Here is a 21215-nt window from a genome sequence, read left to right as displayed (position 1 = left end):
TCTTTCTTGCTCCTGAATTAAGTAGGAAACTTTTTTTTCCATCTCCTTTTGAATCTGTAAAGCAGGCAAAACACAAAGAGCGAACTCCATGGGTCAACAATGAATAATGAATGAGAACAAAAACACAGAATGAGGATAAGTAATTGTGGCCTGTTGTAATCCAAACTGACCATTATGTAATTACGGAGAGGGCAAACACCAGGAAGTGGTAATTAAAAGAAGTCTGAGCTGCACAATGGGTCGGCTTGGGCTGAAACAAAGAACCGATTGCCAAAAGATTCAGTCCAGATGTTTTAAGTCCAGCAGCTTCAGCTGACGCTCGGACGTTTTCTTCTTTTCCATTTGATTTAAAGTGTCTTGCAAAAGTATTGCTATCCTCTTGAATGCTTAGGTGTTTTCTCCCACAAACTTCAATGCATGTTATTGACCTTTCCAGTGAAGCTCTGGCTGTACGTTTATGGCTTTCAGTGCTCAAGGAACAAAGAAGTCGGGGAGCTTTCTACTGAACCACTTAGGATAATTATGTCCTGGATCAATGACAATCTCCAACAGCGTACATTTAGTTTAGCTTTTTTACTTTGCGCTACAATCTGGAGACACATTCGCTGCACTTAAGTTATCTGCATTCAACTCGTTGGTGAGACTGCCAGCAGCAGTTGACTGGACCTCTGTCGAATTAGGTCAGTCACTGTAAAGAGGGTGAATATTGATATAGTCACTTATTTTAAGTTGCATATTTTGTAGAAATCAATTTTTCACTTTTTGTTAAAAAAAAGGCACATTTTATTGGTCATGTAAAAGTATGAAAACTTTTTATACACACTGTTCAGACAAACATTTATTTGTAAGGAAAAAAATAGAGAAACATTTTGCAAAACTTCTTAATTATGCTCTGCTTTGTGTGTCTCAGTCGCATCAAATCCTAATAAACTACATTGAACTTTGCAGTTGTTGACACAATGTTTTAAAGGGCTTTGAATGCTACTACAAGCGCCGACTTTTGGCAAGAAAGACGTGCAGAAAACAAAGCTGAGACTTAGGCTTTTTTTTGTTGTTGTTTTTTTTAAATCTATATTTGCAAATTTAAACAAACACGCAACACAAGCTGCTGGTTTGCTAATAAATCCTGCAAAAGGTCAAGATCAGAAAAAAACAAAAACACAGAGACAATCAAATCTGCTGCTGTCCAAATGTGGAAATGTTTCTTTGGCAAGAAGAGACTCAGATACATTCATCGTTAAAAACAAAAGAAACGTCTGAGGTTTGCCTTAAACAGGACGATGAGAGACACTCAGAGAAACGTTGGTGTCAGGACCTCAGGCAGGCGAAACAAGATACATCCAAAACAGAAAGCAGGAACAATTGAATATTTCATCAACTACAGCCGTTTTTGTTTTATTGCTCTCATCATCTGCATTAAACCTAAAAAATTTAATAAAAAAGTATTTAAAAAAAACTAAACTTTTTGGTTTAAAAGGCCACAGATTGTGGACATGCAGGAGCTCACAAACATAAACACCTGAGGAGCTGCAGAGTCAGTCCATGCAAAATAAAATGAGATCCAATTATTTATTTTAACCCAAAATATACTCCTATATTAACAATAATAAGATAAGGTTGCAAACTAGAATTTGCAGCAGGCGAAGCTAAAAATGCCACTTCAGGAGTTTTGCACAGAACATATTTACTGAAAAAGTGTTTTTCTTTTCATCTTAAAGGCAAAATGTATATTCTGTTTTACAGTTCATTACTGCCCAAACATGTTGTTCTTTCAACAAGTGGCATTTTTTTTTGAGTCTGTATACTCCCTTTACTGACTAATCGATTACCAAATTTAGATGATTATTCCAATAATCGATTAATCCACTTGCATATACGCATTCTTGTTTTCTTTTCAGATACACAGAAAGTCTAAGTGAACGTTTGCATTAGTTTCAGAAAAGTTGATATACAAAAAATAAAATAAAATAACTGGATCACACTTAAAGCAAGACATTTGTGTCGACTGCAATAAATAAACCAAAAGGTGTTAGCGGACTCTTCAAGAGTTAACTCGACATCTAATCTCTCAGGAGAAAGATCCATTAGTGGAGCGAGAAATCTATAAGGAAACTGTTTTTTTCCTGGTGAACTAAGCCTCCATTAGCTCTGCCTCTCAGGCTCTTTTTGATCATGTTCCCTCCATACTTTCCTCTGTTCTCTGCATCACAGCTTTTTTCAGTCTCCCTTGTCTCCGTGCGTCGGAGCTCTACTTCTCCCTTTCCTTCTTCTTCTTCTTCTTCTTCTTCTTCACAGCTCGTCCCGCGCGCTCACGTTCTCCAGCTCGGACTGCAGCACGTCCGAGTTCTGCGCCTCGAAGCTCAGCTCGCCCTGCTCCTGCGTCTTCCTCGACTTGGCCCGGTCCCAGTCCGTCTTGACGGTCTCGTTGTCCCACACCACGGACGTCTCCGTGTCGCTGATGTATCCTGCGTCCCCCGTGTAGTGGGTCGGGTACACCAGCAGCGGCTCCGCGGAAAACGCTTGCAGGTCCCGCCGCTCGAAGGGAGCCATGTACTCCGAGCTGGCGGGGCAGAAAACGGGGGGTTGTGTAAAAGAAGAGCGCCACGCGGCGGACGACAGAGAGAACGTGGGTTGGACTCACATGGGGTGCTTGTCGTACATGACCGGGAGGAACTCGTCGACGGGGAGCATCTTGCTCAGAGGCTCGGCCATGAGGAGCTTCTGGGCTCCCTGCAGGGACAGCATGTAGCCCAGCGTCCAGTAGGAGTAGTCGGCCTCCACCAGGTTGTGGACGTTTGGGACGGACTTCTCCGGGTGGTCCACCTGCATCCGCTTCCGTCCGATGTATCTGAGCAGCCATTTGTCAGATTACCAATTAAAACAGAGAAATAGTTGTTTTTTGTTTGTTTGTTTCACCTTGTGAAACAGTAGTTCATACAAAACTTTTAGATTTAGAAATAACCACCAAAACATAAAATACACAGAAACCTCATTTTTTCTCACTATTAGCTTTTTAATTGAAAAAAACAAAAAAAAAAACCTAAACATTCTTGCCAACTTTGCATTAAAGTGCAAATAATGCAAATAAAATCAATTTAATAATGGCAATTTTAATTTAAAGTGCAAAGTTGGCACTTTTAATTGACATTTAATGTAAATTTTAAAGCAACTTTTCATAAAAAGTGTCATTATTTACCGAATGACACCTCATGACAACAGGCATTAACATTCATAAAGACTTCTTCATGTTCATTACAGATGTTGTCATGTTTATATCAGCGACATGTCACCCCGTCAAATGCAGTGTTACTGGAGGTTTTTTCCCGGTTAGCATAAAGAGCAGATGCAACGGCTCTTATGGAAACATAATGATTCAGCGTTGAGCTACAGGGATTTTAATAACCTCTTTTACTATCCTGCTCAGACAACATACATTTTAAACTTCAGATAAATGCATAAAAGAAATGGTGCTATTGTAACATTTTTTTTCTTACCTTGTTTTTTTCCCTCCAACTGAGTTGAGATTCATTTTAATAGTTTTCAGTTATTTTTTTCATCTTTTTATTCATCTTTTCCATGACCACTATAGTCTTATGCGTATGTTTTAAAATATCACATCCATATCATTACAGTCTAACAAAGAATATCAAAACTGATGGCTGTTAAAATATCAGATTAAACATTGTGAATGTATCTGAACTCCATCAACATGGAGAAGCAAAGCATTTGGTTTTCAATATGGAAGAAACTGCCAAAAAACTGCAAAACCGCAGAAAAACTGAGTTCCTGTAAATCAAGGCTAAAACCCCCACCAGGCCTTGATTAATTACAACTGGGACATTAATCCATATATTTGAGGCGCAGTTGCTTTACGGTCTTGACGATGGCATTTGGCAAACAGTAATGTTTATTGCTTGTTCCATAATCTGCCACTGCATCACATTTCTATGGAGTAAAGCACTTTGAACTGCCTTTCTGCTAAAATGTGATACTCAAATAAGCGCTGCAACTTTCTGTTTTTTTTTTTTCCTTTTTCTTTTTTTCTGAGCCGATGCTCAGCGTCTGTGCTCGCTAGCAAAACGCTAAAACAGAACATTTCCAAACCACCTGAATGTCTGGTGGAGAGACGTCATGTTTGACAGGAGGGATTATTTGGGGGGTAATCTGGGTTATGTCTATTTACTCACATAAGATCCCAATCCAGTTTGTGTGTGGTCACTTCCTGCAGCAGCGCCTGGAGCCGGCGTTTGAAGAACACCTCGAAGCGGAGGTCGTCCTCCAGCACCAGGGTCGTCTGGAGGCCGCGCTCCACGATCTGAACGGGTTCACAGGGACACAAAGGTTTCAGCCGAGGCAGCAGGAGGCGACTTTCTGAACCATAAACCCATACTGCTGCAGTAACAAGCCCAATGGTTATTTAATAGGGCATTTAATGAAGCAAACAACATTTTACGGTGCCTCTTTTTTTTATCTTCTAGCTGCGAAAAAGACAAAACAAAACAACAAAAGTGATTCAAACTTGGCTCCCGTTTTATTTTGTTCAATTAAACCAAATGTAACTTATAACGTTTTTTTTCCCCTCCTAGCAAAATAAACAATTTTCTTTTAAAAGTATTAGATTTGTGAAACCGCTGCTGCTTTAAAAAGGTGCATCTCAACAAACATTACTACAGAATTTGTAGATGTATTATATACACAGTGATGTATTTCATGGTTTTATTTTTGTAAATTTTGAAAAGCGATTTATTAAAAAAAAAAAAACTGTTTTAATGCAGTTTTAGGACTTACACAAATGACCCGACAGCTGCTGGACTCTGCAGAGAGCATAAGCTACAAAATGTAACTGCTGAGTGTGTTGTGTGCAAGCAAACTTATGGAAAGTTAAGTGGAAGGAAAAAATGTGGGAGAAAAATCGATCCGTTGTGTTTTATCAAGTCTAAACCCAGACACGGTCGTCTACCAGGAGCACTTTAGAGAATTGGTGCTTTATGCTAGCTTTATGGAGATGCCGTTTTCATTTTCCCAGCAGGCCTTGGTGCAGTCTGGTCTAGTGACCATGCTGGTGCTCTGCCTGGTTGGTCAGCAAACTTACCTGCCAAGTGGAAAATGGTGAAAAGAAAAAAAACAGATCCAAATATGGAAACGAGCTAAAGGCAGCAATAAAGCTACCTGAACATGGTGGCAAATACAGTGAGTGTCTTTCTGTCACTACTACTCAATCATGAGAAAAGGTAATAAAGTAATATTCTCATATCTGATCCAAAGTCTTCGTCAATAATAAACAAGAGCATAAAAACACTAGCCTGAACTGAAAAGTTAATTTGTCTGAGAAAACCCAAGTTTCCAAACAACGAACCAATCCACCAATTAAACACAAACTGTTATCAGCCTTGTGCAGGGGGAACTGAATGCCTCTGGTGCGTTCAAGTGTCTCACCTCCTTCCAGATGTTGTAATGAGAGAGGAAACAACCCAGCTCGCCTTTGGTGAGGGGCCGACCGTGATAAGGGTCTTTGTATCCCGGGAGCATCTTAATCCCCATGGAATCTATATCAGACGTATTCAGAGCTCTGGCAGAAAGAGATGGGATTAAATATAAACAGATGAGGGATTAAATCTATAAATTACACGACAGGAGAAAAATAATAATAATAATAATAATAATAATTGCACAGAAACAACCAAACTTTATAAAATATGTTACACTGGAGTTTTCTTCTTCTTTAAATGATCTTAACGCAACTTTTGTTTATTCCCAAAACGGTGCTGCATTCGTGAGGTTTTTGTATTTTAGGGCGTCGGACGGCTGGACGGTTTCCAAGACGACTGATGAGGTCCCTCAGAGGTTAAGCTTGGACTCCGGGGACTCGCTTGGCGGACAGCTGACCCTCATTCTAGCGACGTTGGACCCAATCGGCTGAGTATAAGCCAGATCATAAAGTTCAGCCCACATGCTTATGGAGCAGGAAAAAGAGCGGAGCATTAACCGGGCGCTCATCTGGAAGAGCATAAAGCTGAACTAATTACACCCAACGACCTTTAGAGTTCAATCAATAAGCCGTCTATAGCAAAGCTTATGTTCACTTTTCTACAGACTAAGTAGCTCTAAGGTGTTGGTGCCTGGAGATGTCTGCCGTTTTATGTCATTACAGTGATTATTAGGGGGCATTTTAGTTTCAGAATAAAGGTTTTCATAACATCTTCTGTTTATGGAGTAAAAATCTCCCAATACTTGTGACTCGAGCTTTCCTAACGTTTTTCTAAAACTCCTTTAGGTGTGTTTAAAAACATATAAAATCCAAACGTTCACTATGAAAAAGGAGGATCGATGGAAAGAAGGAAGAAAGTCAGGACAGAGGTTACAGGACAAACATCTACCTTCTCAGCCACCATCAACCCTGTAAAGAAAGGAAGGAAAGAACCACAGGTGACAGGATGGAAACGAGAGAAAGGAAGGAAGTAAAATATGAAACAGTAACGAAAAAACAACATTTAGCTGAAAGGGGATTATTACAGTTGGAGTAGAAATGCTAACATCTTCCATGTTCTTGTTTGATTTCTTTGAATTTTTCACAATGTCACACAGGGAAGCAATGTGTTGCCTCAGTTTACCTGAACCTGTCCGAAGTTCACAAAGCCATGACATCATCCCACAGGCTTTCCCAAACTGTTTAAAGTCACCGTGTGAAAATCTTATCAAGCATTTAGCAAACAGAAATAATAGTAATCCTAACTGTTGTAAAACATGAATAGTTCAGTCTGATGAAACACCAGACACAGCCAAAAAAAAAAAAAGTTTTAGCTAGAGTTTGTAAATATTTGAATCTTAGGCTTCAGCTGTATTTACATGTAAATAAAAGCATGTAAACCCACCTCCAGCAGAATAAAGCTACTGTTCACCTGATTGTTTATGTCAGTTTCGGTGCTCTGCGGGAGGCGAGCGCACACGATCCAGAGGCGCTAAAAAGAAAAGACGACAGGAAGGAGGAGAGGAAGGCGACGAGGAAACATACTTGCCATCCACAGCGGCAACGACCTTACAGCTGATCTCCTGCTCGTACAAAGTTCTCAGCATTCGCTCGCGGCGGTCGACTCGGCGAACCAGATTTATCATGAAGACCTGCGCACAAACGAACGCAGACGCTCAGGCACACACACACGTACGCTGGGCTAATGCGTATTCCTGACCGTAGGAGGTGGAGTGCGAGTATACCTCATCAAAGCCCATCTTGTTTGGATGCTTGGGAGGAAGAGACAGGAAGCTGGAGGGCTCCAATGGAGGATTATTCACTGTTGAAGGAAAGGAGAAGAAAAAAAAGAAGAGAATTTTACAAAAAGCACAAAATGAAGAGCGTGAAATCATAAGCTATACAAGTAAAAATGGAAAAAAAAAGTGAAATTAGAGCCGTAACTTTGTCAGTAGAGGGAATTCAGTTGCACTCACCTAGTGAAATATAGATAATGGTGTAATAATGCAAGTTTAAATAATCAATAGAAAATATTTTTCAGGCTCTACAGCAATCAAAACCTTCCTGTAGTTGCTGATCTGCTTTTTGCCTCTTTCCTCTGGTATTTTGATGAGTTATCTTTGGCCATGAGCTCAAAGTCTTCCGACATTCTTCATCTCCCTCCACGCAAGGTGATTAAAGTCAGGACTCTGCCTGAGCCGCTCCGAAATGTTAATGTTATTTCCAAACAAGCAAAACAAGTCAGTAAAATTAAAAGATTACCGAAATCCACCAGTGACGTAAACAATTATGCGCGTATCTGTTCTGTATGTAAACTTCTCACCAGAACCATAAACTCTCTATGGTAGTAAAGTTTTCCAAAGAGCGCAGACTGAATATAGCACACGTCATAGTATTTTTTAAAAATCACTAATAAATAGGGCTGTGCAATAAATAACACAGCCCTGCACACGCGATCGATACTGCAAAAACTGCTTGAACTGCCATAAATATTAGACAATTAAATAAGCACCATGCAGTCAAGCGCTTTATATCAGCAATATGTATTTGGAGAAGCTTTCTGTGGCGTTGAGGTAAAGTCATTAAGAAAATACAACTAAGCCATTTCTTTGAGAAAACAGCAGATGTAGCCAGAAGCAGCATGTCAAGACGGACACAATAAATCTAGTTTTTTTTTTTTTTTTCAACTCACTATCTGCGATTTGCAACGAACCGAAAGCGACGTTCACACACATCACGTTTTACTAATATTGTGCAGCCCTGCTAATGATCCTTATCTCCATTACAAGAACTTGTATCTAAAGAATCCTCACCTGAAACATTCCTCTTCCTTTGTTCATTTTTAGCTAGGAACAGCCGACTGAAAGTGAAGCGCTTTGTCGAGTGGCCCAGGTGTAACGTATTTGAATAAATCAGACCAGAGTTCACCTTTTTGGTCTGCATCAGAGTTCGATTACCCATTCACACTTCCTCAAACAAACCAGACTTTCTGGGCAAACAAACTAGAGTTTGATTAAAGTGGACTTAACAGGGCTGGTGTGAATGCAGCCTTAAATTAATATCTGCTGCAAGTCACCTGTTTCCTGTAATTGGGCCATCAGCAGGACTCTGCTAAGGCGGTAATTTAGCCATTTGGTTTAGTTGCATCGGAGAAGAAACGCATAGCAGCTGCAGGACTAGCGTCTCCCGCAAAGACCAGAAATCTATGTTCTCCATTGTAATCTCCATTTTTTTCACACAAGTTTTCATTTATCAGATGAATCATTTGGTGTTGCTTTAAACTGCAGTATGTAACTTTTATAAAAATGTATTTTTACATATTTGTAAAAACTGTCACCATGTCATGAAAGATAATCTATGGAATAAATGCAGCTCCTCTGCCTCCTCTCAGTGCTAACTAGAAACGACCAATCAGAGCCAGGAGGGGGGTCCTAGCGCTGTCAATCATCTTTGTGTATGTGTAGCTTATCTTATCCCCTCCAGCCTTGTGCTTTGCTACAACTTGTTCCTGTTGGCTAAATCTACCAGGAATGCTCACTTTTCCTGGAACAGTAAGTCGTTTCATTAGCCTTTGAGCAGCGGGTACACAGACATGATTAACAGCACTAAGACCTTCCTCCTGGCTCTGATTGGCTGTTTTGACCGGGACTTGTGTGTGGCACAAAGATAAATGTGGGTCCCTGTCCTGCTTAGTGGTATTTTTTATTTTTCCTCACCTTGTTGCAAGGAAAGTTTCCTGAAGGGAATAAAAATAGAATAATCCTGATGAGATGAAACAAAAATCTTAGATTACTAATTACTAAAAATTCAGAAAAACTCCAGTCAGCTTAAAACAAAAATACTTCAGTTGCATTTAATTAACATCATTTGGGTCCCACCCGTTAATTTGATACAAAAATTAAAATTAGCTGTTGAGTTTCAATGTTTCTCTACTACTACAATCCAAAAATAAATTTATGTCAAGTCTTTTTTTTCCCACATCTTTCCCTGTGGTGATAATCAGTGTCAGACAGTCGACATTTACCAAAAAACAATTCAACAAAAAAAAAAAAAATTCTTTAACTCACCCATGATCTCAAGGTGAGTGTGCAGAAAGCTTTCCATCTCATCCTGCATGGAAGCGTGGGAACGCATGGGCACTGGGAAATACCCGTAGGTGTCTCTGTTGCACACGTACATCTGCACGTCTGAGGAGGGGAGGGAGCGGAAAGAAGACAAACGATGCGACATGTGCGGGCGGATCAAAAACGCGACCAGGCAATCTCAGCTGCATTTTTCCTCCCCACCTGCCATGCGAGCAGAGTAAGCAAAGATAATGACGTCGTCCAGCGCCCAGCTGTACTCGGGGTGTGGCGGGTAGAAAGCCAACTGACTGGAGGCTTCTTTCCTCAGATCCACCAGGTAGGTGGAGTGGACCATCGGCACGGCGAAGCAGCCGCGGCGCTCCCGGCGGCGGATGGGCATGTAGGCCGGGGTGCGCTTGTAGTAACCCTGAGAAACAACATGGTTTGGGTTCAATGAAAGCAATTTGTTGACAACAAAAATGGAATAAAAAATTTAAAATAAAATCTGCAGCTTCAGCTGGATAGGTTGTATGTAAATGTAAAGTAGGAAAAATAAGTATTTGATTTAAGTTTCCCAACTTGCACATAACGGAGAGATCTGTCATTTTCATTGTTGGTACATCTCAACTATAGGAGACAATACTGGAAATCACATTGTATGATTTTTTTATTTATTTAATTAGCATTTTATTGAATGAAATAAGCATTTAATACAACAGAAAAAAAAATCAATTCAATGAAGAAATTCTTAATTTATCCTAAAGGAAAATTAAATGATGCTGTGATTCAAACAACATCCTCAAAGAGGACAGAGATGCTGTGGCCAGGAGGGATCTCCAGTAGCAGTCAGTCTTGCAACGAATCTGAAAAAGCCTCTGACTGAAGATGGTTGCTGTAAGACTGACTCATGCTGAAGAGCCAGACAGGAGAGATGATATTGAACACCAACTTGTCCAGGATGACAGCTGTTGGCAAGCACTGCTAATCCACCTCATTTGCTTTTGCCGCTCCTTTTTAACGCCGTCTGATTATGTGGTTAGAAAGTCAGGCGGATGTTAAGAGTCTGGAATATGATCCACCCTCCTTCTCCACTCTTTGGTCTTGCTCTGCATCCATGAAGAGCCTCCTTTTCAGCCTCCTTGTTGCCATGGTTATGCATAGCAACTGTCCAAAACTCAAAAAAGTGAGAGCAGAAATCCTTGCAGCTGCACAGTTACCCAAAAACAGAAGGAATAATTGTCAAAAAAAAAAAGCAATGCATCAACCGAAAAAATGCATTCGGATTAAAAATACTTTATTAATTCCAGAAGGAAATTAAATGTTTAAATTAAATAAACGTCTAATGTAACATACCTACTCCAACATGCTCCCACTCCCAGTTCTAGACTTTAATATTTACAATAGAACAAAATATTCTGACACAGAAATCTTGACCAGGTTTCCATGGCAGCAGGGATTTTAGCCCTTTTCATCCACACAGCTCTTCATCGGTTGATTTTCAGCTCCATTCATAGATTTTCTATACGGTCTGGGTCTAGAGACTGGCTAGGCCCCTCCAGAACCTCAAGATGCTTCTTCTGGAGCCACTGCTCCAGGGCACCATCATGCTGGATGACTGAGCCACGACCCATCTTCACTGAGGGAAGGAGGCTGTCGCCCAAACTCTCACATTTAAGGTCCCTGCAACCAGGCATCACGACTGGGACGCCGTTCTTGGGACTGTGCTCATCCGTCTTCTTCTTCTTCCTCCAAGAACGCAGAATGGAGTTTATGTCAAAATATTCTAATTCGGTCTCGACTGACCTCCTGACCTTCTCCCACGTCTCCAATGGATCATCCAGATGGTCATTGGCAAACTTCAGATGGACCTGGCTGGACATGTGCACCCTGAAGGATTTAATCCATGACCGTGTAGTGCGTTACTATGGAAACCTTTGAGACTGTGGACCCAGCCCTCCACAGGTCATTGACCAGGTCCTCCCATGCAGTTCTGTCCTTATCCTCTACACTTTTTATTATCATTGATGCTCCATAAGGCCTGAATTTGCCTGGAGCACCAGACTGAGGGATTCTGACCTTCATCCAAAGGTTTCCTCCATTTGCACCAGCAGTTGTTGCCTTTTCACCAAACTGACTGACTTTTGTCCTGGAGCCCATCCTGATGCTGTCCCTGGTGTCCTTAGACACAGCGCTTCGGTCTTGTCCATGTTGGACGTTGGAGTCCAATTGATTGAGTGTGTGGACAGATGTGTTTAATACAGGCACTAAATGGAGGACAGGAGGGGTTTACTGCAGGTTGGCAGGTGATCAAATACTTATTTCATGCAATAAAATGCAAATTAACTATTTTAAAAAATTAGGAGTTCACCGATTGCGTTTCTCTGGCCGATCACTGAACTTTTAAAAAGCTTAACCTGCCTATTCCAATTTTGGCCAACAGCAATTTTTTTGTCTGAAATGTTGCTCAATATAGCAAGAAAGTTGTGGAGTTGGCAACAGTGGGGTAACCATTGTGAATTGTAAAGACACAACTTGGTGGGTCGGTCTGTCAGGCAAACCTTTCTCACTGCAGAGCAAAAGAGGACAGAGGTTGATTCTTAGATCTTTGCCAAGCCAGATAAGATCGGTGGATAAGATCTGCTTCATGTGCAAAAATTGTCCGATCACCAATCTCCCAAAATTAAGGAAATCAGCTGTCCGATAAATCGGTGCACTCCTAAAAAAAATGAATCTGATTTTCAGATTTTTTTTTTAGATTCTGTCTCTCACAGTTGAAGTGTATGTAGAGTGAAAATTACAGATCATAAGAGGAAAGCTTGAAAAATCTGCAGTGTCTCCAATACTTATTTTCCCAACTGTGTAAAAAAAACAACTTACACCTTAAATTATGCAAAAGTGTTTGCATATTCAAGAAAACACATGTCAGAGCTTTCGCTTAAGTAACTTATTTTAATGCGCAGAACCAGCTGGAGTTTTTATTAAAGCTAGCATGGACAAACCCTGCAGATACTCCTTAATGGAACATAATGAGGATGTGGGCTATCTGCACACCCGCCGAATAATTTTCTAATATCATTAAGCTTCCTCAACGCTGAACGGAGCAAAAAATTTTAGTACACCTGAGAAATAAATCGGCTATCTTAATTACACATTAATTTAGCATGACGTGGGACCAATCCTTAAAGAAACAGTGATTCATTTTCAGTTTTTAATTCCTCTTCCACAAAAATAATTTTCCTTATGAATGTATGTAAAACAATCCTCACAAAAATCCTGAATGATGTTTTGTTTTTTGCTATCAAAATAATGAGGACTTTATTTCTCTTTCATATGTCATATACTATGTTTCCCATTATTCACTAATGCCTCAAAATGAAAGCCATACTTGATAAAAAAAATCATCATAAATAAGTTTCTATCTGAAGAACCATTTAATTACTTAAAAACATAATTTTCAACGTTTTTTTAAAGGATTTATTGAACCCAGTTCCAGTCCATTAAAGCTTTTATCTTGCAACTTTTAGGCATCAAATACACACAGTCAGAGTTCTCCATTGCTGAGAGTACAGCGCCGTTTCCTTTTCTTCTTAAACAGACAGAGGCGTCAAACACGGCTACAACGTGACGCCAAACTTCTATTAACTTATTTTTGAATTTTCACAACAGCTGCAGGTGTTTGTGCTTTCAAATTGCACGGCGTGTCTGAAAGCTACATAACCGTCTGCCACCGTTTACGAGTTAGACTAAAGTCTCCTGTTCAATAAACCATAAACACCAACATGATAAGCAAACCTAAACTTCTTACCAGAACCATATATATTCAATCATATTCCCACTTTAAAACACATTTGAAAGGGCTTATATTTACAATTAAAATCACTTTTTTTTTTATTTGGACTTTTCTAAAGATGATTCTGGAAACAATCTGGACAAACACGCAGCTGAGTTTGACTCAGCAGTTTGACCCAGGAACAATGCTCCACAAAACCCACAAATTGGAACATCTGCAATGGGTTTGGTCTCCGTCTCATTTGCTGCTCTGTTCTCCTTCTCCTCCTCTGAAGGTTTTCAGGCACATAAAAAGGAAACATAAATCTCATCTGCCATCTGGGGAGTCTTTGAGGCTCTCGGATACATAATCTTTACAGTATGTTGGCTCTCTGTGTGCAGCGGTTCAAGAACGACGACGTGATGGGTGAGAGTGTCACATTGCAGAGAAAAATATCGCAGTGTAACATTTGAGCAGCAGCTGAACAGGAACTCTAAGAACACTTATTCTTCTTCAACTTCTATTACATAAATAAAAATATTTACACCAAGGAATCTTCTATATGCAACGAATATTTACTGAAACAGATACGCGGGACCTCGAGCGGACTAAAAAAAATTAAAAAAAACCTCTGATTACCTGCGAAGTCATCCCGCACCAGAAGTTGGAGTAAGCGGCTCTGGACTCCAGCATGGGGGCGACGATGGTCTTGTTTTCCCTCATCAGCTTCCACAACACATCTCTGTCGGTGAGCAGATTGTCACAGTCGGCCATCTACAGAGCGAAGAGAGCGGTTAAATATTTGCATACAATTACTCATCAACGTGTGCGCGCCTGCAGAGAAAGCCTCCCCTCCCTTCTCTTTCTCCCCGGCGGATGACTCATCGGCGACGTGGTTTGATCACAGAGAGGGAAGCGAGCGCACAGACGCTGTGTGGATCTGCTCATCGTAATGGGTTAAAACAGGCCTTACGGGGTGTTGTTGAAGGGATATGCTATTAGTTTATGTTTTGCCATATTTTCCCTTAGTCTGTCAGAGAGCATTAACAGTCAGCATCTGCGGGGCAGCTGGGAGTCAAACAGCTGTTCAGGGCATTTTAGCCTCTTTTTCTTTTTTTGTAAAGAGGGAAGCACAAACATTTGTCCATTTCATCAACAACTATGCTTGTGCTCTGAATAAGATTGGCTTGATAGGGAATACAAAAACATTTAACTTCAAAAGAAAACCTCCACAACAATAAATGAATGAATAAATGAATGAATGCTGAAAATGTTTGAAGCACTTGGGCTACTTTGTGTACCTGTAACTTGTCCACGAAACAGAAAAATTCCAAACTCTCACTTTTAATCAATCCTGGTTTTCCAAAGTAATGCAGATTACTTTGATAGCTAGTAGAAGTTTGAGTGCCACAACTTGGCGCCAACATACCAGGAGGTAGTCGGCCCAGATCTCACGGGCAGTGTCCAGCGCTGCCTGCCGAAGTTTCATCACGTGTTCATATCGGAGATTATTCCAGTGTTTTGGCCCCACTTCGTCCTCAAAGGCACTGGGACATAAAAAGATGGGCCCATTTAAAGAAGAAAAACTAATAATAAAAAAAAATTAAAAAAAACACTCGATGTACGTTACATTACCTGTTTTCGTCATCAGGTCGCCACTCCACATAATGGTAGTAATTCTGCACCACGATGAGCCAGTCTCTCAGGATAGCTGTGGTGTTGTCAATGTTGTGATCTGTTGCCACCCTGTGGAGCAACAACAAGAGGAACTAAAATATTTCTGAAGAAATTTAACCGGGGCCTGCCCATCATTTGGAACCCAGTGTTCTGATGCTAAATATTAGCATATATGCTACGTTTAGCTAAAGTAATATTAATAGCATGTGGAGAATCACAAGCATGTTGATTAGCATGGACTTACTCCATTCAGTATGTTAAAACTAGTGTATAAGCTAAAATTTGCCAAAATGCTAATGTTAGCCTAAATGCTGCCAGTGACATGTGGGGCATCACTAGCATGTTGTCTTACATTGACTTCCTCCATTCAGTGTGCTAAACATGGCTAATAAATTTATAGCTAAGAAGCTTATTTTAGGGAAACGTCCAATGCTAATTCACTAGTCCAGTGCACTGCAATTGTTTGTGCTATTGTTAATGCACAAACAATGTTTCAGGCGACAAATTGTTCTTAGAGATTAACGGAGTTTACAGTGCATAAAGTTAAAATTTTGGAAATTTTTAGTTTTTAAGAATTTAAAAGGGAGAAAAGTAAAATTTTAAAAACTCATTGGGAAAAAAGTTAACAGCTTCAGGTGTAATCAGTACATTAAAAAAGTACCAATAAACTAAATTCCACTGTTATCAAAATGAGGCCAAATAACATAAAACACTGGATTATTGTAATTTGGGAGATGATAGTAGAGTTACGATCACCGGTGGGGAATCTGGAAAAACTAGATGAAATCCGGCGTAACGGCAGCCAGTCGCTAACATGAAGTTTACCAGCTGGTGAGTCACGGTGAAAACTGTTCACATATTCCCATTCCCCTAAATCACATTAAGCCGTCTTTAAAACAGGCACGAAAACATAAAACACACACCATAAGTGACACGATCGCTGCAGAGTAGTGAATTTTCACAGTTTTCATTCACCCTTTGCATCTTTTGCGAGTGAAACAAAAGCAGCTATGTAAACACAGATGCTGCTCAGCTCTTTCTTCGCCTTCTCAAAGCCAGTTTTGGAAAAAATAAAATAAAATAAAATCCAGCCACCAACCTTTATAAAAACACTTTTACACACAAACATGAAGTTATTGTGGGGAACAAATATTGATACTCTAAGTCTTTTCTTGTGCTTAAAACTTAAACTGAAGCCATTTTACACCAAACTAACATGAAGAAAACCAGATTACAAAATATCTAATTTTGCAACCAGATATTTCTGGGTAGCTGATTGTTTTCTGTCACTTCTGTTGAAATTTCAGACTTATTGTGCTTTCCCACAAATGAAAGCAGCTGTCTTAGGAATCACAACATAAAACACAGCTCATGTGTATAAATTACGACATGAACTGCATGTGTGCATTTTTAAAAACTCGCAAAATACAATAAATCAGCAAAAACTAGGACTGGGCAATAAGGACTTAGAAATTTAATGTGATATTTGAAAAGCATTCACATTTGAAATGGGCTTCTTTATCTAAGTGGGATTGAAACTGCACATATTAACTGCATTTCATCAAATGTTCAAATATAGTGATATTTATTGATCCTCTTACGGAGCCAACCGTGGAGAAAATAGTAAAATTAACATTTCTGATAACATTGTCAAGGGGTTTATTTAACGCTAATTCATAGAGAAAACGATAAATCGAAATTCTTACAGGAAATTTTTCACGATAAATGATAAACGATACAATAAATGCCCTCCACAAGCAAGAGTTACTTCGCGAACAAATTACTTCATTTTGACCTGCTGAAGTGAATTTAGAAATAATTGTTAAGCAGGAAATGCCACAACACTAGTTTATAAAAACTATGACACCTATAATAACCAATATGTTTAATTACTTCACCATAAGTTTCTGTTTTCAAATAAAATAACCAGGCGTCCCGTTGTCAGTTTGGGATCTTATTCCTTATTACGCTCTTGTTATAAAGAAACCTGTTGTGTATCTGGAGGTTAAACGATCCGTAGGACAAATGCAGCTCCTTCTTTTTTCAGTGCCAGCTGTGTCTCTAACACGGTTTGACAGAATATTTTCTCCTTGTGACTTCAAAGAAAAGGTGAAGGAAACTGTGCTCAACGTGTGTGAGGTACTCATCTTGAAACTCCTTAGAGATGCTCTCAATCAGCACAAAAGCTGCCAATTTACTTCAGTTTCTTTAAAGTGCAAACAAAATGTTTTAATGATTACCCAGGAGAGTCGAGACGGTTAAATTCGGTCAAAGTCTTGTTGATTAGAGTGTAGCCACCCTTAAAAAAAGGGGAGGGGTGGTGGGAAAATTTGCCTGAAAAAGCGAGGCATTCGTCTACTGTCTGTGTTATGATAACAAATCCCAATGCGTGTTGGAGGGACGGGCAGCGGCAGCGAGAGCCGGCGAGTGAAAGAATGTGTAAAAATGACAGAAATGGATTTCCTCCCGAGCCTGTCACGTAGTGAGTGACAGCCAGCGTGCTGCTGCTGTTCGTTTCCCATGCGTCTGTGGCAAGTTAACACAGCGGTGTCATCTCCACGCCTACGTGTGACCGACTCCGCAATCCGTCTTCTTCGCTGCATCCGTCTAGCTCTCAGCGTGCTGGCAGGAGCGTCTGACTGCTGAGAGGTTTTCAATGTCCAGAGGCAGCGATTTAAAAACAAACACACACACACACAAAAAAAAAAAACTGAGTGTCTTTTGAAGAGTAAATATTTGGGATTGGAGAACTATGCCTAACGGATATGAGAGCTGAAACAAGAGACAGAGAGAGGATTGAAACTGATTTTTGAACTGGCATCAGTCATTGTGCGTGTCACAGCAAAGCCCTCTGGGAGTTTGCATGCTGGTCGGACTCTGCTGCCAAGCGTTCCTTCTCAACTTGTCACACTGATGTCTGCAGGTAGATTTCTTTCTTTCTTTTATTTTGTCTTCCTCCATCAAAAGGAAATAAAAGAAAAAGTTTCTTGCAGAACTATTCACACACCTTAAACTTTTTAACATTTGCTGATGTCACAACCACAAAACGTCCGCATGCTTCACGAGGAGTTTGTGATCACAAAGTGGAATACATGCCACGAAAGTTAAGACCATCGATAATTTGTTTTAAAGAACTTAAGATATTTCAAGGTCAATTTTCTTTAGATACATAAAATTAAGACTTTTTATGGATGCGCGGACGCCCTTTTTAGGGTCGTTGTCGTTTAGTCTGGTTTTAATTTCGGTCTCGTCCGACTAGGGCGCCTTCTTCCACACTTTAACTTTACAGAACAGCTATGTTTATATGTTGAGAACACAGTTTAACACTAAAGTCACTTCTCAAGGAAACTGATTTCCTGGATTTTATTCAGGGGCACCAGAATAAAGGAGGCTAAATACAAATGTCTGGCACACTTTTTAGATTTTTTTGTGTTAGAAAAAAAACAAACTGAAGCACATATTTTTCTGCATTCTGCTTCTCTGTTCTTGTTTCTTGCAGCAGGAGCATAACAAAATGTCTGTATGTGTCATGAAGTTAACCACCTAAAAGGTCACGACCCCTTGACATAAACTGTGAAAGAAGAGCTCAACATAAACATTGTCGTTTGTTACAAAAAGATTTACAGATAATTGGGAAATCAAGCTCCAACTTAACACCTATTTGTGTCATTTAAACAGTTTTTTAAAATCCTTAGAAGTAAAATTCAAAGTCAGAACACAACTTCCTCTCAGAGCTTTTTTCTTTTCTTTTTTTTTTGCGCCCATGGTTTCCTTGTTAATCCCGCTGGACCATGAAATAGAAACAGATTCAACCTGTCAGGTGTGAATGCTAATGAAAAGATTAAAACATTACACAGCTCTTTTTTAATGGAAGAGGAATAAATAAATAAATAAAGAAAGAAAGCAGAAAAAGGGAAGTGAGAGAGCCTGAATCAGGAGAAATCTGTGCAGGCTGACAGAACACCCCGGAGCGAAGCTTTTCCTTCCTGCAAATACTTGTTGGACAAGCTTCATGGTCAATTAGGCTGGAAGAGTTTGAAACTCAGGTGCTTATTTTAAATAAGTTCTGATTCTAGTTCAGACAAGAGGACGGGTGTGTGGAAGGGGGAAGGAAGGGGTCTGGGTATGAGGAGAGAAGGGGAAAAAACGAAGGGGGGATGAGGGGATGATCTTCTGTGACTGAATGGAACTTTTCACGGGCACGTCTCTGCAGGCGGAGGCCGCCTCATGGTTCCCGTTCTCCGGGCAAACTGCTCCACGCCCAGCGGAGAGGAAAACTCCACTGAACGTATCAAATATAATCAATCATCATTTGATTTGTGCGAATAAAGTGCACGTGCTTTCTCCACAAGTAACCGACTGTCCTAACATTAAAGTTGTCAGCGTTCATTGACAGCGTCTCTCAGCTACTCCCCGTTACATAAATTAAACTAAAACATATATTAACGTTTAATTGCATCAGTGAAACTCACCACAGCGCTAAGCGGTCCTTCGGGTAGTTCAGCCGCTCGACGGCTCCGAGGAACAGCGGCAGAGAGTGGGCCGAGTTGCGGCAGACCAGCGCGATGACGACCCTGGGAGCCAGGAGCGGCGACTCGGGGCTCCAGCGCTCCTCCGGGAAATAACCCCAGCCCGAGCCCGGCAACAGAACGAACAGCAGGGCAAGCAGCAGCGAGGTAACCCGGAGCATGGCAGGGAGGGGAGAGAGGGAAAAAAGACGTAGCTGACGCGGCAGAAAGTGGTAGCCAGAGAGGGGGAGACAGGGGATGCAGAAGCAGAGGAAGCCGTTGTCTATGCCGACATGGCGGAGGGTCTGGATTTAAAGGGGAAGGACAGGGCCGCGTCAAGGAGAACTCACTGTCACTTTAATACCATTGTAATATATTATATAATCCACCGTGTTCACGGGTTATAGTGAAAAACATTAATGATAACATTCAAATTCAGAAACTCTTACGACGGAATACCCCCTACTTAAATAAATAACAACAAAATTAATTTATAATTTCCATCTCGAGCGCCTCAGTTCTTCTTTCCCTTTAAGAACAAACCCAGCACCAAAACTCAGGAAGCAGACGGATCTGAAAACCAGAATGTTCTGTTCTGGGGAACGCTTTGAAAAACCTTTGGGGGGAACGTTCTTTTTTCGCCCCATTTTACCCAAAAGTTTAACCTTTGAATAAATAAAAATGCTGCCAATGCCAATTATAGCTTTAATAAGTTGCAAAAGGTTTGTTTTTAAAGGGGGGGGAGGGGTAGAGAGACATCTTTCAAAATATGATAAAACAAACATACTTCAAGTAAAGAATAATACTCTTTTTGTCTTTATCTATATTTCATTTTTAAAAAGATAAGTAATTTTCCTCCTCCCAATAATCTATGGGAAAATCTTAATTTGCATTACAGCAATAAAAAAAAACCCAACAGCATTATTTTGACATATGAGAGTTTAAGAGACCATGATGCTTGCAGCTGTGATTTGCATTGTGTTATATTTTTACTGCTTCCTGTTCTGCAGTTCCTCTCTGGCTCTGACCAACTCCGCTCCACGAAGCAGCACATGTTTCCCTGAGTTGTCCAATGTGTCCTCCCTGTCAGACAGAGAGCTGCAGAGTCTGACGAGGAGCCTTCACACTTGTAGCCTGGTGTGTGTTGGCACACTCTGTGGGGCAGCTCTTCATGGTACACCAGTTCAGAAATAAGATCAGAGCTGGAGCCGCTCGGCCAGTTGGTGCAGGCTGGAGAGGGATGAAGGTCTGTGGCAGGCAGTGTCTCGTCTCTGCAGCACAAAATAAAACAAACAAACAAAAAAAAAAAACACAGTGTGGAAGCCAAAAAGACCGGATAATTACCAAATCATGTTTGTTCATCTTTTCGCAAACTTTACCAGCACAGGTTTTTTCTCAGGACGGAGTTAAACGGGAAGGCAAGATTTGACAAGTTGAATTCAATAAAAAAATCACACACAGACAGAAAGCTCAAGAGCCAACTGGCTTAAAATGGAGCATACATTTCAAAAACACAAATCTTACCAAGTATATTTGTCTCCGTTTCTATTGCCATTATCTTAAGACATTTGAAATAACACAAAAATAACTGACAAGTAATATTTCAGTGTAGGAGCTTGTTTCAAGTCAATAATTATTGAATATTGATATAAAGTACTCGTTCCACTGGCAGATTTCTTCAATCCTATTTTTCCCATTTTAAAAATAAAAAGACATCTGTCAGTGGAACT

The 21215-nt window shown here is 40.3% G+C and overlaps 1 protein-coding gene across 1 annotated transcript; it reads right to left on the bottom strand.

The window, feature by feature from the left end:
- Nucleotides 1-1048: 1048 nt before the first annotated feature.
- Nucleotides 1049-20226, bottom strand: LOC103154147 (procollagen galactosyltransferase 1-like). The gene is made up of 12 exons (XM_007575332.2): nt 19450-20226; nt 14936-15046; nt 14730-14847; nt 13940-14074; nt 9754-9958; nt 9535-9654; nt 7213-7289; nt 7013-7119; nt 5437-5569; nt 4188-4315; nt 2642-2848; nt 1049-2560 (listed from the first exon to the last, which is right to left on the bottom strand). Exons 1-12 carry the CDS (start codon nt 19665-19667, stop codon nt 2290-2292), a joined length of 1830 nt encoding a protein of 609 aa, XP_007575394.1. The 5' UTR covers nt 19668-20226; the 3' UTR covers nt 1049-2289.
- Nucleotides 20227-21215: the final 989 nt, after the last annotated feature.

The sequence above is a fragment of the Poecilia formosa genome, unplaced genomic scaffold (genome assembly GCF_000485575.1).
Source record: "Poecilia formosa unplaced genomic scaffold, Poecilia_formosa-5.1.2 Scaffold375, whole genome shotgun sequence".
NCBI lineage: Eukaryota > Metazoa > Chordata > Actinopteri > Cyprinodontiformes > Poeciliidae > Poecilia > Poecilia formosa.
Note: the sequence above shows the minus strand (reverse complement) of the source record. Positions and strands in the feature narration are given on the sequence as shown.